Here is an 18,384-nt window from a genome sequence, read left to right on the forward strand (position 1 = left end):
GAAAATTTGTCAAAAGTAAACTATACTGGAGACTTTGAGCGACTTATTAACCAGTTAAAAAGCAGTTTAGTTATAAAACAATTAACAATGAAATTATAGTACAATATAACTAATTAACCCTAACATATTGAATCAAAAGAAAAGTTTTTTTTTATTTTAAGAATCGTGTTAGTGTTGTGAGTTAGGGTTTTAATCCAATAGAGTTTTAGTTATAAACAGATATCAGCTAAAATGTAGAAGACTTTGATTAGTATTACGACGTTGAGTTCAAGTGATATGTTTGAATTACGAATTAGGGTTAAAGTTTACATCAATAACAGACATCAGATATGGTACAATGAAATTTTGCTACCTTTTTGTTAATAAAATTAAGAAAGTTAGAAGAATATTATTTAACTACATAAACAGCCTTGAATATTCATTGATTCATATCAAATATTCCAACAAAAAAACCTACATCAGGAGCAAGTATTTCTTTTAATTTAGCTCAAACACCATACCATATTCTGTTTGGTTGTGCAATAGATATTTATTAAGAATTTCAGTGGTCTTGAGTGCTGTTAGATGTATGAGGGCGGTTATCACTTCCCGGTTGCCCACACTGTGGAAGGGTTCTTCTGGAGGTACCTGAAAAGGAAATTGGATTAGAGGTAGTCTTAGTGACCTGAGAGCGTGACCGCAGTGTCCAAGGGACAACTGTTTGAGGTCGGTCACACACGACTGCTTTATGAGTAATTTTTTTCTTAGCTCCGTACTTGTTGAGACCTTACTGTCGGAGACGGATATCCGTGGGATAAGGCGAGGTGTGTATTTTTAGGATCTACCTTTTCTAACCCCACCCCTCCTTGTGGGAAGAAAGCATCGCTGTTATGCTGGTTGTCTGAAGGAAACACCTTAATGCTGTCACACCTCTCTACAGTCAGCAGTACGCCTTCGGACCTCGGGTTTGTTGCTTTTAGCCTTACCGCTCTTCAACCGACCTATCTGGTATGGTAGGACCTTGAGGAACGGTTGTTCCAGCCAGGATAGCTCGGTTACTTCATCTCGATAGGCAAGCCCGACCACCACATCAAGGTAGCAACAACGGTTGGGTCGTAAGCTACTAGTATTTGACCACAGTTACCTTGGAAGTATTGCCAACATCTGTTGGGATCACCGGGTAAGTAATAGTGAGGTTAGACGCAGGGTATTAGGGAATGATGGCTAATCAGTTGATGAGGTTGTAAATCTTCATCGACTTAGATAGTTGAGCCACGTGTTACATATGCCTGAACACCGATTACCACGACTTGCAATGCTGAGTAGTGTAGGGGATGTTCGGAAGAAAGTTAGGGGCGGCCAAACCAAAACGTGGCATCAGTCCACAAAGTCACTAACTTCTAGTCTGAGCCATGTTGGTAGATGCAGAATACTTGGTTGGGGTCCGCGTGACTATCGTAACCAATGGTTGGAGTCTGGGTCGCATGGCTCATATCTTTCTACGAACTAATTCTTTCTTTCTGTACTATATTTTTATATGCAATCTTTCTTTTGTATATTACCACCATCGAATTAACTACTTTTATGAATCCGGTGTTCATCTTGTTGTGTTATTGAGATATGGCAACATAGACCGATGCATATATGTGCCTGGTCCTACGTTGTAGCTGACTGATTATCAATTGCAATGATTTTAGAGACTTAATCCCGCCAATTTCAACTTAGTTCATTAAATATACAAGCTATCTTTCAATAAGTTTTTGATTTCGGGTAAAAAGCAAAACTCTATGAGGTACCATCTTAATTCTGATTGGTTCATTCAAGGTTGACATTATTTTTTACCAATATTTTCATTAAACATACTAACAATATTTATGATTGGTTTAAACATTAATATTATTTTTTCGTTGCTTAGCACTGATACATTTTCTTATAACAAATAATAGAAAAATAGTTGATAAGATGATCATTATTTGAAATCATTGAAAATGACTAGAAGTACAATTAATACAGATGAAAGTTATATAGCATATCTTACAGAACGTATGTTCATATAACTATTTTATTGAAGTTTTCTATGTTTTATAATTAATTATATATCAGATTATTTAAATATTATTGTACCATACTTTTAGTCCTGGGTTCGAATCCCGTGAGCGGGATCGTGGATGCGCACTGCTGACGAGTCCTACAATAGGACGAAACAGTCATCCAGTGCTTCTAAGTTTTCAGTGGTAGTCTAACTTCAATCGGTTCATGATCTCAATCAAAATTAATTTATATTCTAAACAAGTTTATGGCAATATTATTGATTTGTGTAGTTAAATAAATATGAAACTTTTCAACACTACTGTAGATAGTAGATGTAATATCACTTACGTTTGTTACCTCTTGTGAAGGACATAGGCTATCTACCAGAATTCTCCTGGGATGTACATTCCAGTTTGTTCTCTGCTATAGTAGACTGTTACTTATGGTATGCAGCCAATGGACATTGAGTATCCTGCCTAGGCAATTGTTCATAAATACCTTGCACGTTTTTGATGATGGTTACGGAAGTTCCCCAAGTTCCAGTTCCGTACATGAGAACTGTCTTAACGTTCTCACTGGAGGTTTTGATATTGATGTTGACTGTTAGTTGTACTGAGTTCCATATGTTCTTCAACTATAGGAATGCTATCCTTGCTTTATCAATCCTTGCCTTCACATCTGCATCAGATCCTCCTTGCTCATCGATGATGCCGCATCTTTCAGCGTTTCTCCATCACGTGTGATTAAATTGGTGTTCTCTGCGTTTATATTCCCAATCTTACTCTATTCTCTGTGGAGTAAGAATAAACCCGGGTTCTACAGATGGATAGCTGTGTCTCGGAATAGGACTCTTTAATAGCCCACATCAACGACCCCACACTTAAGACCTTTTCTCCCTCTTGTGAACGGTTAGCGTTCAAACCGACAACCAGTAGTGTATATATCAAACGACAATCGATTTGCAATATCGTGAATTCAAAACACTTATCGTGCAACTGGTGTTTTATTAAATTACTGTTGAAAAGTCGAATTATCAATATAAAATTGAGGTAACGAGATTAGGTAAATATTGACCAAATCAAGTTTTCTGACACTGGATGAATAATTGATTATATGTATGTTTTTATGTCTACGAAATAAATGTGTCATATTATGTACAAGGTCCAACCAGAATAAATCGTTTATGGCACAGCAAGTGGTTAATCATGAACAAAAAACAAGGGCCTAAAGTTATATATATACACTATTACTCACTTAAATAATGAATAACGTGCGTCACTGTATGGTATTTTTAAAATACTTGTTTAGAAACGTGATAAACCTTGGAACTGAGACAGCGTCAAGTAAAAGTAGCTATTCAACTTACTCATTTGTGCACGAAAGTCACTCAATCCTATGACTCCTTAGCTAGTTTAAGTCCAACTTGGTGGCACATCTGATCCATCAATGCTGATTAAATAATGACTAACTATTCACCAGGCAAACGAAAGAAAGAACAAAGGAAGCAAACTACTACCAAGCTATTATAAATGACGCCCACTTAACCCAGTTATTTTAATTATCAGAATTGTTCACTGTTGATTTAGACAAGTTGACGATATGGTCTTTTGCCCGATCCTTGATGAGGCTATTAGTACGGTGACGTAGGTGCCCATTGCTGAAATATCTCAAGATTTCAATGCAAAAATTGTCAGCGAATTATCATGAAATAAATACAGCGCTGAACACGTAATTATTTCGAATCTTAAACATTACCAAAATACTTTACTTCTTTTCCCACTACAGTTATTAAAAAAAGTTCATGATAGATTACCAAAAGTTAGCATTGTATTTGTAAGATATAAAGCCAGAGATAATTGCTACATTCCGAGGTCATCCATGTCTTGTACTGATGTATACGACTCCCGTATGTGAGCTTACCTACTTAGGTGATAGAATCAAGAGTAGGGAGTTTTTGATACCTAACCGGATTGAAAAAATAGGCACAAACCATCCATAAATATGTGTCTATCTCCCACAGAATATTAAGCAAAAGTTTGTCCATTTCCTGCGGAACTTTAGCCAGATCTTCACCAATAAAAAACTCCCGTCAACAACTGTTGCTTAGTATTTGGTCCAGCCCAGCATATTTCATTTCCTTCTTGAAAAAAACGTGTACGGTTTTTGAATTTAGCTGTAAAAATCAATGTGTGGATATATATTAGGTAATAAAACAATTACAGAATTGGATATCACTCTGTCTAGCTCAATAATGCTCACTAACCGTCAAGATACATAAAGAGTGCTTTTAGAACAAATACAACACGAATAAATTATAGACACCAATTGTTAATTTAAAAAACAGTTAGTGATCAGTAATATTTTGTCAATGGAGAGTAAAGGCCCTCAAACGCCCTGGTATGGCCGAGAGTGGGGTGGGCCCGCCCTCCCTCTCGAAATGCTCTCACACGGCCACGCGTATACAGCCTCTGCCAGGGAAGTCCTACTCACTGCCTTCTCGTAGAGTAGGTGTTGTCCGGCGCTTTAACCGGATTCCAAACCAATGGTGCACATGGGCTCCAGTATCCTGCGGGAACAAATGGCGTATGAACCAATCGTTGGTCACCGGCTACCGTGGGACTACATCTCCTCGCGATGCTCCACAGACTTGTGGGTCAGACCTTCAGGTCAAAGGCTCGGGATGTGGCCCCCTAAGAAAACCACCTGCTTCGGCCTGGGCACCCGAGAAGTATCACAGCCCTCATACAAATCGAAAGGTTTATGTGGCGCATATCTATTTGGTGCCTCCTTGTACCAATGTCTATGTTTAAATAAATAAATAAATATAGCTTTAAAAATAATCCTAGAGTCGTTAGTGATAATAATCAATTAAACAAACTACGCAAACAAAACTTCTCTGTTATAGATTATCACTTTAATTTATGTATTATTTATGGAACTTATACTTTATTTTCATTTTACGATTCATAACTGTTTTAAATGACCTAATTCTATGTGATATATTATGATTCTAAATTTTATGGTTGGTAATTTCAAATGATTACTCCCGACAAACATGGGAACCATTTTCATAGGATGGATAGATTTAAAATCAACAAAACGTTTAGTAATATGTGACTATTAGCAGTTGTAAAGGTTTGAATTTTTTAATTGTTAATATTCAGGGCTGCTTTTTCCGAACCAGTGGTCGATAACATTATAGCATTTGAAGCAAGAGACACATGCATGCATTAACATTATGATGCCGGTACGTGAGAATTCCTATATAAGATGAAACTTGCACTTTAAATACTATCGTTAGTCTTGATAAACTTCATTTTGTAGAGAGAAACAGCAAATTGGTAGACTTCAATACATTTGATAAATACTTTCTAAAACAAGTGTTAAGAGTAATATGACTATCCTTTTGTTTATCTTAAAAACTAGTAAACCACTATTGCTGATATTCTAATATTCCCTTTCTCTTGTGTTTATCCTTTCAACAAGAACAAATCAGTGAATTATACCAACCACCTACAGACCATCAATATATTCCACACTTCTATACAACTCGAACAGGTTTAGAATGTCGTCGTTATTTTTGTGAGGTTTGTGGTCCACTTGCTAAATCTAATTTAAAAACTGGTTCACCGAATGTTAAATATACTGGAGCACTACAACGTCAATTAGATTGGATTGCAGGTACTACATTACCAGATGCTTTAACACGATCACATGAAGCAATGATGTACTACAGTGACCATAAACATTGAGTTGTTACGCAGTAATAGCAATCAAAATATGAATGTATGATTGATATCTGTCAGTATGAACATGTGTATCAATTAAATACCCATTTTCTTCGAGTAAACACACAGGATTTACAGGAACATTTACTCTGAAAAAACCTTCCTTGTAATTTTAGTTTTAGCCTAATTTTATTTACAATGCTCACAAATTATTCAATACTATAAGTATGAAAAAACTTAAAAATGGGTAATGTCCCGTAAACTATTTTTACCTAAGCAATGAGGTTATGTATACAAGGCCTAATCAAGTATTTACCACGGATGTGAGTATAGATACACGCACAATATTGCAAAATACGTCTTTCATGCACGGCTTTCAAATGCAACTCTGATAAGAGTAGATAACTTTAATAGTTTTCAGGTAGGTTCAGAACTGTCTGCAGAAAAACAGAAACTGTCTTTATGATTTTTTTCTATTTTGCCCTTTGATTAATACAGATTTAAATACTCCATATGATACAATGAAATCAATTTAATAACAAATTTTCAACTGGAAACCATTTGAATGTTATTTAATGACAAAGTAGCTTGAGGTTGACTTTTATTCTGATCTCAAGAGAGAATGGTGCATAATGAATGTGAAATGTAAGTAACGAGGACAGTTAAACCTAGAATTTACACCTGGTATTCATTGAAAGTCTTCCTTAAACAGAAAGTCAATTAATCTAATTTCTAAAATTGATGAAGTTTCAGATAAATATCTTTCAAGGGTATTAAATTACGAATATCAATTGTATACTAGTCCACTGGATAACGTTTTTATTTTGAAGCAACGAGAGGTATGTTTGAGTTACAGTGGGATGACTTATTAGAAAGATGTTTCGTCAATAGAACTCTCCTAACAGAAATAATCAATACAAAATATGAAAAAGTTGTAAACACGTACATTTTTATTTTAAAAAAAGACAACCGTTATAGCAACAATGCAGGATAGATTAGAAGAAACTATTCAGGTCTCCATTCATCATTTTCCGGTAGTTGATTGAAATATGATTGAATTTGATTCATATCTACTGAGGTAAGATTATTTGGATTCCATTTTGCTGTGTTATCTTTATCAATAAGACAAGCACGAACACCTTCATAGAAATCAGGATTTCTAGTCATTTTTTGTGATAGGCGATATTCCATTTTAAATTCATCACTAAACGATAATTTAGAACCAATCTGTAATTGACGTAATGTAACCTTAAAAATTAAAATAGTTAGTGACAACATGATGATATTAATAACTAAGGATTTGTTTTAAAGAAACAATCAAATCGTTATACATAAATAAGGTAAGTTTGTAATCCTTAGTAGCTCAAGATAAGTATCAGAAACATACATATTAGAAAAAGTGATTTAGTCAGTGTTGGATTCCAAGGGTTTAATATACTGCATGTACCATATATATACTCGGCATAGTCTAATATGCCACCACGGTAGAACTAAAGAATCACAATGAATCCATAAATTACACTAAATTAAAGCTTTTTCTAAAACAACCAACGTGCTACCAAACGCGTTAGTTTGATTAAAAGAAAAACATCCATTTGATTTCGACACAAAGATATGTTTTCATAGCATAATGCGTTGATTTTGGTTTCTGTGTCGAAAAGTTACCTCGTGAATCCATAACTTGTACCGAGGAACATGTAAGACACACAAAACGCCCTAATAATCCTGCAGAGATTGAAAATCTAAAAATCAAATCAGAAATAGCAGTACATGCAATTTTCAATAATCATCAATATGACATAAATACTATCAAAATAATTTGAAAAGATTTTTTTAACTTCAAAGGAAATCTAGTGACTGAAGCTTTCGATATACTGGAAAACACTACTGCACTCAATAGAAAGGTATAGCTATCAATTTGTTTTGTTTAAACTGACATAAATTCAATTCTCTGAAGCGACTTATAATAAGCTAAGAAACATTCGAAATTAAATTTTCTACTGATTGGATATTATAAATTTATATTTATTTCAACCTACTTATGCTTCGATTATTTGGATCTATCATGAAAAACCTTGGTAATGATATTATTTGACGTCGGTTGTAAGCAAGGATTCTTATTTGAAAAAAAAACAGTATAATGCCTGGTTATTTCAAATAACTCTATAATATTGCCTAATATAACTCTACTTGCAAAGAACTCTTTGAAAGAACTATAGATATCATGTGTCAATGTTCTCATTAAATTCAAGTGAATGATAGTAAAGACAAACATAAAAGTTAAGGTCTAGAAATAGAAGGATGTTACAGATTGGAAGAGAAATCTGAATAGTGAATGAGTTCATTGTAATATACAAGATCTAACACCATATCACTATATTTTTCTTTCAGAAGAATACTATGATGTCTACTATTTATAAACAAACCCCAAAATTAACAGTCAATGATTAACTAACTATCTATCTATTTGATACACTATGACTTCTCCTAAAGAAATATTAAACAAATCAAATATAAATAACCCAAACATTAATAGACAAGATAGAATGAAAAATCAAACCATACTTTTAATGAAGTAGGTGAACAACTCAATAATTTGTCATAAGTTTGTTTAGCCCAATGAATGACTTTCTCATGATTTTCTATATTCTGATAACATTTAGATAATTTTATAAGGATATCTTCCATAGTGACTGGAATCTCATGATCACCGCCATCATCATTATTCTTATAAAAGCAAAATATTTTTGACAAATCGTCTAAAATATATAGAAGATCATTGGATACTGAAGAATGGTAATAACTAGGCACATAACTACTAAATTGATTTATTACTTTGTCAATAGCATAATCAAATTCTGGTTTATCATCTGGACTACATGTAGATTTTAATTCAAGATTCATTAGTACATTTTTGAAGTTTGATAACTATAAAAAAAACGAATAGTGTATAAAAACAATGACTAGTAATTTTTTGTAAATAAATGTTTACTTACCAAAAGATAGCGGAAAATCGAGATATCATGTTTAACTTATTCAGTATCGCTTAGATGTAACTTGTTGCTTGACGCTACTAGTACAGCTTTAAAAACACATTGTTTAACTTTGTATATATAACCTAGAAAGCTAATTCGTAAGTCAAATAATTTCTTATAGGGTCAAGGTTGTGCACACAAGCGACTCATTAGCTGAGAATCCAAAAGATATCTTTAACATTACTGTATTTAAGGATTTGTGACAAGTTGACATGAGGCTATCTGTGAATAATTTTTAAACGTGTAATATGATCCACGAACAGTAATAAAGATTGAGTAGGATGCACCATATCTCTTGAAATGGACCTATGGCTTCGCACACATATATTCGTCGTCAAAAAGCTGTTTTTGTTACCTTTATACAGAAGATGGTGTTTGGTATGTGATAGTAATTATGTATGAATCAGAAACTACGTCTGTACCTTTCGACAGTGATAAGAAAACAGTAAAGCTTGAATCCTTCCGGACAGAAGTAAACACGAATACTAGTAAGTTTATAAGTGTTGTCATGTTTCTCGCTCAAACAAGATAATTTTTTCCATCGTAGTGGATGTAGTAAAAACAACACACAACTATATGGTAAGTAGTAGGAAAATCAGAGCACAGTTCTTACCATGGTCAGTTAATAGTAATGTAGTGAACGAAGATTTGGTGGGGAAGATCAAATTAATGCAAAGTTACTGTCTTCACAAAATTTGAAAACTAAATATTAAATACTTTATTTGCACATCTTCCATAAGTCATCCTTTACAAACTTCATCGTTCCTTGTTACTGTTGTTGTTACAATTACTCCCTGTTTACATTCTTCTTCTCTTCAATTTGATCTTCTCAATCTTCTGTTACCAGGCATTTCACTTTCGATTGGTTACATACTACTTATATATGTCAACATAAGTAGCATAAACTACAGTATGATAGATAAAAATTTCATTCAACAGAATATTACTGAGCAAAATAAAGCTTTGGTTTAGCTTATACTGAATTGGAGTCATTCCTTGTACCATCAAAAATTGGAAAATCGTGGATAGTTTGTCATATATTCTAGAAATAGTTGGTAGCATGCAACTATAACTATTCTCCGAAAGAATCTTATAAAACACTCAGGGTACATGCATAAATTTTCAAAAATGTCCAGTTTATTTTAAATGGGTGATACTTGCAAGTCAAAGGGTAGTATGGTTTATTATGTCTTTAGAAGTGTAACTACCGTTAAAAAACACATCTATTTTGATAAGCTACTACTTCTAATCAGATAGCTTTTATTAGTAGGTTATAAATGCTTAATGAACATTTGATCAAAAACCATTGGAAATGAGAGAGAACTGAATACTCGCACCCTATTGGAAAGACGCGATCATAAGATAGTACGAAAAACCATAGATTCAGTGCTTGTCACGAGCACGGTAGCACTTAGCCACTAAGACAGAATTTATTGATTCGCAGTTTCCAAATCCACTCAATTCATAACATACTGCAGTGAGTAGCTGTTAGATCACTAGTTTTGGAAAAAGTAGTGGCTGTTTTTGGCTTTTCCAAAAAAATTATATATATATCTCATTAACAAGAGATGTGAACCAAAGACTCAGACAACAAATACATTATGTTTTCAAAACTAATAATTAAAACAAAATGAAAAGATTAAACCGTCAACTAACATCTTTAGAATGAATAAAATGTGTAGCAATACCGGCCCATACAGTATTCATACTAGATAACTTATATCCAGTTAGTGCTAAAAATAAACCAAGTCCTGGATGAGGAAGTCGTGGTAGGAAATAGCCACCACCAACATCAGGAAAAAAACCAATCATTGTTTCAGGCATAGCAAAAACTGTTTTTTCCGTAGCTATACGATATCTAAAAAATATTAAAGTCAACAGGATTGGCAAACAATAATTAAAATCAAATAAATAGAATAGATGGAATTAAAAGTAAAGAAGTAACAATGCTATAAGATTGTCTCAATGATTAGTAACTCAATTTACTTATTCGTTTAATGAGTATAAGTAACTAAAAGGATCTGCATAATGTGCAAAAATAAATTAACCTTCTAACCTTTAAAAAATCTATTTAAAATGGGCTATCAGGGTCCCACTTTAAACGGAAACGAGACTATTTGAAAAACAGGTATTTCCTCAGGTTTTCAATCGTAAGTCGAACCTGACATAAATACCTATAAGCTTAGGCTGGCATTCTTTACATAAACGCCAAGAGAAAAATAAATAAATAAAAATAAAAAAAACCAAAACTACTAAATAATTAAAAGAAACAACAAACAAGATATGAAAGAGAATAAAAAGTGCGAAACAATGCGATGTTCAGAGCTTACGCAAAAATAATGAATGTAATTAGACTTGTCGATTCACTCAATTTAAAATACCACACTTGATCTTGATAATCAACCAATTCCCAGGCTAATGCTGTGTCATCTAAAAGTTCTCTAACTTTCTTTGGGTTTCCTTTATCCATTATTCCGACATTTTCCTGGTCGAATTTGTGGCCATAACTGTATATACCTTGTGGTATAAGAGATACGATGCAACGTTTCATGGCTGATTACTTTTCATACGGACAAAGATGAAAGAGTCCATTTTGTTCACTGTAGTTCCTCCTATAAAAGCAAATTAACTATCAGACGTTAGAATATATTTTAGGTTATGTCTATGCATTTAGACAATCGTGAGTACATATTCTACAAGCAAAATGTCAAAAGCTTGGATAGAAATGACATCATAAAAGTCAAAAAAATTCTAGAGGCTTCTCTGGCATAGAGATAAATTGAACCCTAACTTATAGTTTTAAATTGATTGAGAGGGAGTGACCCACAAAGCTGATATTCACCAATCATATATGACACCTAATCATCATATTTATTTCAAGGGGTGAGAAGAATAATGTAAACCACAGTAAAATGTCGAACACAAGTCAGAGTTTAATAGGAACGAGTAAAACAGGCATAAAAGGTATTGAATAATACTGAGATAAAGAATGATGAAATTTACAATATTGTGGTCGATTTCGGATAGTGTTATCCATTGTCTCCAACTTTGTATCTAGATAAATAAGTAGTGATCATAAAACAAGAAATATACACGAGTAAAACATATAGTTGTGGAAACATGGCTAGTAAAAAATTTTACCTTCCATGTACTGATATTCCTGCACCACCACCCATTGTGATTCCATTCAAAATAGCAATATATGGTTTGGTCATTACCCCAATAAGATGATTTAATTGGTACTCTTTACGAAAGAATTCTTGAGCAGCAATACTTCCTTTTTGGACAGCAGATGCAATAAAACGTACATCACCACCAGCGCAGAATGCCTTCTCACCAGAACCTTCTATAACAACAAGTGAGACCTGACATAAAGAAAAATTAGACGATTACCGATGGATCGTGATTCCAGTCTTTTAATTTGGAATGAATAATTCCTAACATTTCAAGATTCAGGGAGTTGTGAACTTTTGGGCGGTTAAGAGTGATGATACCACAAGACTTGTGCTGTGAAATCAAAACCACATCCGCATTGTTGAACGTACATGAGGTTGAACGAAAGTGTCTACATGCAATTGAAATTACTGCTTTGATTTTCAATAGTAGAATAAAGGAAGTACTGTAAGATGTTTTTCAGGATGATAACCAGTAAAGTGATTCAAAGATTACGTACAGCAATATAAGGATTGTAACGTATTTAATTTTTGAAAAGAAAAAGTAAAATAATTGAAAACATTCGACAAACGTGATAGCTCATGTTGAAAAGTGACATATTGCTACAGAAAAGCTTAAGTGCTCTGATTTCATTATTATCTGTTTTAAAAATTTATTCCTATCAAGTCTATCCAATTATTAAATATAAAAAGACCTCCTTTAAAGTTATGATCTTATTGCTCAAATAAGGAGCCTAGCAACAATTTATTTATTTATTTTAACACATAGATATTGGTACAAGGAGGCACCAAATACATATGCGCGACACAAATCTCATTCGATATGTGTGAGGGCTGTGATACTGCCCGAGTGCCCAAACCGAAGCAGGTAAGGACCTAACGCTACCATCACAAAAATAAAGAAATGACTACACATAAATAACAGTTCTGAAACGAGGAACCACAGGTGTAATACAGACTAGCCTAGAAGAAAGTGGAATAACTTTTTACGGAACTCACTGACAAAAGGACAAGTAGCCTGTTGTAAAATGAGCAGAAGTGTACACCGGTTTTATTCAGTACATATATATTCACTCAACTTTCAGACACTTTTAAATGATAGTAAGTGATACTGACAGGCTGTCAGAACTAAAGTAAGTGGGGGTTCGGAACAAAAGTTAGGTGCCTTAACCACTGATTCAGAAGAGTGAGTGGTAGAGGTCAGACATATTCATTTGAAACAGACATTTTCCAACGAAAATTTAAACCCAAGAGGAGCGAGTTACTTATCACCATGATTTTGCTACTCTTCCTAACGCGGAAAAATTCTTTGAAAAAGGTCTTGATTATGAGATGAATTCAGGAATATGACCTACAATTAGCACTCTTAAACTAGCGCGAAACGGACCACATTTTTATGCGTACTCGTAGTGACAGATTGTAGTTGAAGTGTCTGAGTCTGAAATCCAGATCCTCAAATCAACAAATTGAGTGGTAGCAGAAACACTTACTCACTCTTGGACTGTTGTCAGTAGATCTAGCAAGAATTTTAAGAACAGACCTACGGGTAGTGATTCAACCATGGATATGCGTTCAGAAAAGGAACCAAGATAAATTTTCCTGAAGTTTGTCAAAGCTAGAATTGTGTAAAATAACACCAAATTAACATATACATATACGATGGTTTGTTCATCGTTGTATTTAATAAGTGCCGGGACAAAGGTTAACGTACATGACTGAAACACCGTACCCGAACAAGTGGTATCAGATCCATCAGTGAATATCTACAAGAAGCTGAACGTTCACTGGAAGGCAGTCTGTCAGGGTTAACACAGGTTCACCAACCTAATATCCTTATTACTGAAGACTGAAGACATACCAAGTATTTGGTGTACTTTTTAGAGATTAATCGGAACTGGGTCACGAAAAAATTATAAGGCAAGATATTTCTGTAATAAACCACCGAAGTGTGAAACGCAACTAAAATTTGCCTCATTAAGACGTATTTGTTGTGCGTTTGAGTTAATTTGATTGAAAAAAGATTTTTGGCATTCGTACGACGTGATGTTTAATGATCCAGAAAGTTAAGAAGTACTACAGTATAATGACGTGCTAGCAGTAATATACTAGTAGGTGTCAAGCAATCTGATTTAAACGAATGCTGTACGAAGTGGACACTACAGTTATAATTGCTGATGACTACTAGCAAGTTTTTATTAACTGCAGTTAATTCACCGTGGTGAATACTTTGAAACTAGACGTATATTACCTGGAAATATTCATAAAAAATGCTGATGAAAAAGATTACCTATTATCTAATATTCTCATTATTAAGAAAGTGCCAACAAGAACATAATAGATAACGAGAATCCAAAAACTAAGCGAGAATTTATCCAAATAGTAAATGAGTGCCAAAACACAGCAGTATAAACAAACAAAGATATTGAAGAGAAGGTTTCATAATAGTTGAAACATTAGGATTTCTTAAAACAAGTCGTGACGAAGAACTACTACAAACGAGTTTTTATTATTTTTGTTGTTCGTTACTTCATTGTAAAAATAATGAAGTGGTTGAGTCAGTTACATCGAATGACACCGTTTACAAAACATTATATCCTGCATATCACAGATACAAAAGAGATTTGGAGGAAGTGAATGAAATGCCGGTGTGAGGAAACTTGTGTATTTACTTTAGGACGGCAGGAAATGAAGGTAAGAGGGCTTAGCTGATATTGTATGCTATTTCACCATCTTAAGTCAATAATTATGGGATAGAAAACGTCACTTATCTCAAGTATCTTTTGTTGACAGATCTCGTTAACGAGATCTGCATTAATTAATGCAGCGTATAAAAAGGTGACAGATAAGAGTTTGTTTCTGATACGTTAATTCCATTTATACAGTTTGCGACTCATACAAAGAGGAATAGATATAAATTAATGAGGCAGTAAGAACTTGCTCGAAATATTATTCATTGCAATCATCAGTACAGCTGCAAGTATACAACGAGTAATGTAGTCATGGTAACGGTTATTCATTTACACAACTGAGAGCACATTCATACCCAGACTATCGGAATAATACATAACAATTTTTTAATGTTTATTTTTACACATCGTGATACTGTTTTCATATTTTCGGACATCTTTTCTCGTTGATTGATATATTATATCTTCATCGTGACGGAAAAAGGACCTTAGTTATTACGGATTAAGACACTTTCGCCTCCCACATTTCAGCTCATGACATTCTGGCCCGACAGTATGGGAGCTTGATTCCGCTACACCGAAGCTGGCTTGCCTGAGCATAGCATGATACGCCCACGCGTATAATCTCCCGTGCTCTTGACAGGCACGTAATGCCTAGTATGTTTACTAGTGATGCTTCTTACGACACTTTAAAGAAGGTTATCCTTAAAGGTGGAGATCTAACCGACTAGCTATTCTACAACATCGATTTGCAACACAGTTCAACAATAGAAAAGTTGCTACGTATGCCAGAGATCATTGATCAACGAACCTTTGGCGAGAGCTTGTTAAAACAGATCTTGTCTAAGCTTCTCCAACAGGCGTAGGTGGTTCTTGTCTCATCTTAAAATGATGCCGTGTACAAACCGAACGTACCTGCCGATCGGATTCTTGAGATTAGCAGAACCGCAAACGCCGAGGTTTATTCTGTAAAAAAAGTCTCAAACCACACAAAATGACGTCACAGACCTATGCCAAACTCTGACTCGTCATCTTAGTATTCTTCATAATCGAAGAAGCCACCAAAACTGCTCTAAGGAGTTCTTCACGAAAAGAGTCTGTCTCAATACCACGGAAGGCAGATAACCCAGATCGGTGGTGAACCACAATAGATATGGTAAGTCCTCTAGAAATCGCAAAGACATCACAGTTTCCCGGGCTTCAAACCGTCCTACACGAAAACGTTTTCGAGAAAGTTCCCTGCCGATACGCGTCAACGGTAACTGTAGCCGGCAACCACAGATATCTGTTGTATATCACTGATGTGATGACAAAAGTTAGCTAAATCGTTGACACTGGAGCGAAAGGTAGCGTTGTTCTCATAACAACTGTCTGCATGAACTAGTTTCCAAGTTACAGACAGCATATGAAAAGCCGATTGCCATATACAGTAAACGATATGTTTATCTTAACGTGGGTTTGCAGAACTATAGTCTACTTCGATATTAATAGTACTGTAATGATAGACTTAATCCCAAAATTGTAGATTTGTCATGATGCAACTGTCTAATCTACAAGATCACATTATAGTCTACACCAACTTTCCGCATCGTAACAACCACCAATATATGATGTAGAACGAGCTTGCACAGGAGACAGAACAATATATTTAATATGAATAAGATATATGGCAACACTCAAGAGTGACCACGCCTGCAAGGCTGGGCCATGCCATCCAATTAATTCCAACTAATTCAATCTACTGTTCCCGCCTTCTCCATCGTTGGATTTTTCTCCGCGTTAAACGTTGAATGTCTATTTTCCCAGTTGTCTCGTGTTCAGCTTTGAGGATTATGTGGTTAAGGCCCAATGCCTCTACAGGTCTACTCAAAGACGCTCACTAGATTTCCGTTGTTGCAGATGTTTCTACGCTAACTATTGGTAAAGACCTGCTACAATTTCATAATCTATCATCGACACGTGCAAACGGAGGTTAGTAGATGATTTAGTGGCCCATGGATCTGACTCCATTTAGATCGTACGAATGTTCGTTATCACCTATCCTCGTATACAATTATCGACCCAAATTAGGTTAGTCAATAACTGAATTTAGATAAGTCAATTAACGGCCTTTGAATACATTTATTTTGAATATAAAGTGAATGTGATAGAACAAAGCAAAATGCCGCGCAGGGGAGATGGCTGGTAAGCCAACTTTTTTTTCAGACAGGCGTTACTCAATATTTATAGGCAGACAAAATAAACTACATACATGTGATGAGACATGGGATATGAAGTGTACACACATGTACACTCATATAAAAAACAGTCAAGACTGATAAGCGAATAGATTGACAAGGTCAAAATATGACTCAAGTAGAATGAATAGATACGCTGTCCAAGAACTAGAATAAGATATATTATGGGCTTAAAATAATGACGGACACTACAATGACAATGCTAAATTATCTGTTCGAGTAACTTTATTTTCTGTCTTTAAATTATCCCGTCTCTGTTTAGCACATAATCGACCCATACTATCAGAGGATATTCAAAAATTACTCCGAACTGTACCAAACGCGACCAAAATTACCGTGTGTAAGCGAAAATGTTGCACAACACATTACGACTACAGGAATATAAAAATGATGCATTAATTTCATCCCGCACGCGGAGGTAAAAATAAATTCCCCCACCAGCAATTGCACTAGAATAAAAATAAAACTGACAATAGGATAACCAGCAATTGTATTGTAGTGAAATGATGACAGGACTACATTAGACTAGCCAAATCGGCATTGCGTGGAAAAATCGATACAGACTGTTCGTAGTGTCAATTAGTCAGAGTGTCTCAAGTATTTATAAATCAATATAATAAGGGGATATAGTCAATACATAGGTAGACTGACAACCAAACAACGGAATTCTGGAGGAATTCTCATATAAGGGTATTCAAGTTAATCATACAACAGAGCACAATTTACCCAATAGAATTAAGCTAATGCATTTGACAGTTACATGCTCAGTTAGATATCGTATTTCAAAATGAATATACAATTATGTTCATTAAACATGTCTGTATTCATTAAAATACTAACTTCTTTTAGTATCAGTATGGGGATTTGTGGAGATTGTAGTACTTAAACAGCTGAATTCACGAGTCGATCAATACTAAACCACCACTGAAAACCTGGAAGCACTGAAGAAAGGTTTCATCTTCAAATTGTACTGATACGAATATACGGGAAGATTAGCTAACAGCTAACGATGAATCTGGTTTCTTTAGAGTATGGTAATACAGTTTAATAAGTACTTATTGAACAGTCATTTTGTATAAGAAATATTTCATCGAAGTCCCAATTGAAATTCGCTCATTCACGACAAATACTACTTAAATTGAATAATTTCCGTTCTAGATAGGAATAATCCTGAGTATCTATTATGACAGATCAAGTTAAATAAACAGTGCGAACCTCATCATTTTGCAATTGCAAAAAGGATGAAATTTTAAAGATTTTTTTATAGGCTAACTGAATTATACGTTAGTATTTGGCTTATTTTGCCTAAAACGGGCTATTTCATATTGTGGCGTGGGTTACTTATATCCACATAAGTAGTGTATAACAGTGGTCAGGCATAGAATGTATTTCAGCAGAAGTGTAGTGACTCACGTTTATCACGAGAACACGACTGGTTTAATAAAAACAATTATTATTATAACCAACTGTATCAGTGTTCGTTTTAATGTGCTTTTGTTTGACTGTGCGAATTC

At 34.5% G+C, this 18,384-nt stretch overlaps 2 protein-coding genes across 2 annotated transcripts; one reads left to right on the plus strand and one right to left on the minus strand.

Annotated features, from left to right (window-relative positions):
- Positions 1-27: 27 nt before the first annotated feature.
- Positions 28-14,357, minus strand: MS3_00007242 (uncharacterized protein). The gene is made up of 8 exons (XM_051215498.1): positions 14,234-14,357; positions 11,915-12,138; positions 11,104-11,385; positions 10,430-10,631; positions 8,304-8,666; positions 6,685-6,986; positions 2,359-4,183; positions 28-627 (listed from the first exon to the last, which is right to left on the minus strand). The coding sequence occupies exons 3-6, from the start codon at positions 11,322-11,324 to the stop codon at positions 6,744-6,746; spliced, it is 1,029 nt and encodes a 342-aa protein (XP_051066009.1). The 5' UTR covers positions 11,325-11,385; positions 11,915-12,138; positions 14,234-14,357; the 3' UTR covers positions 28-627; positions 2,359-4,183; positions 6,685-6,743.
- Positions 1,948-6,295, plus strand: MS3_00010883 (uncharacterized protein). The gene is made up of 2 exons (XM_051219290.1): positions 1,948-2,022; positions 5,497-6,295. Exons 1-2 carry the CDS (start codon positions 1,968-1,970, stop codon positions 5,760-5,762), a joined length of 321 nt encoding a protein of 106 aa, XP_051066010.1. The 5' UTR covers positions 1,948-1,967; the 3' UTR covers positions 5,763-6,295.
- Positions 14,358-18,384: the final 4,027 nt, after the last annotated feature.

This window comes from Schistosoma haematobium, chromosome 4 (genome assembly GCF_000699445.3).
Source record: "Schistosoma haematobium chromosome 4, whole genome shotgun sequence".
Lineage (NCBI taxonomy): Eukaryota > Metazoa > Platyhelminthes > Trematoda > Strigeidida > Schistosomatidae > Schistosoma > Schistosoma haematobium.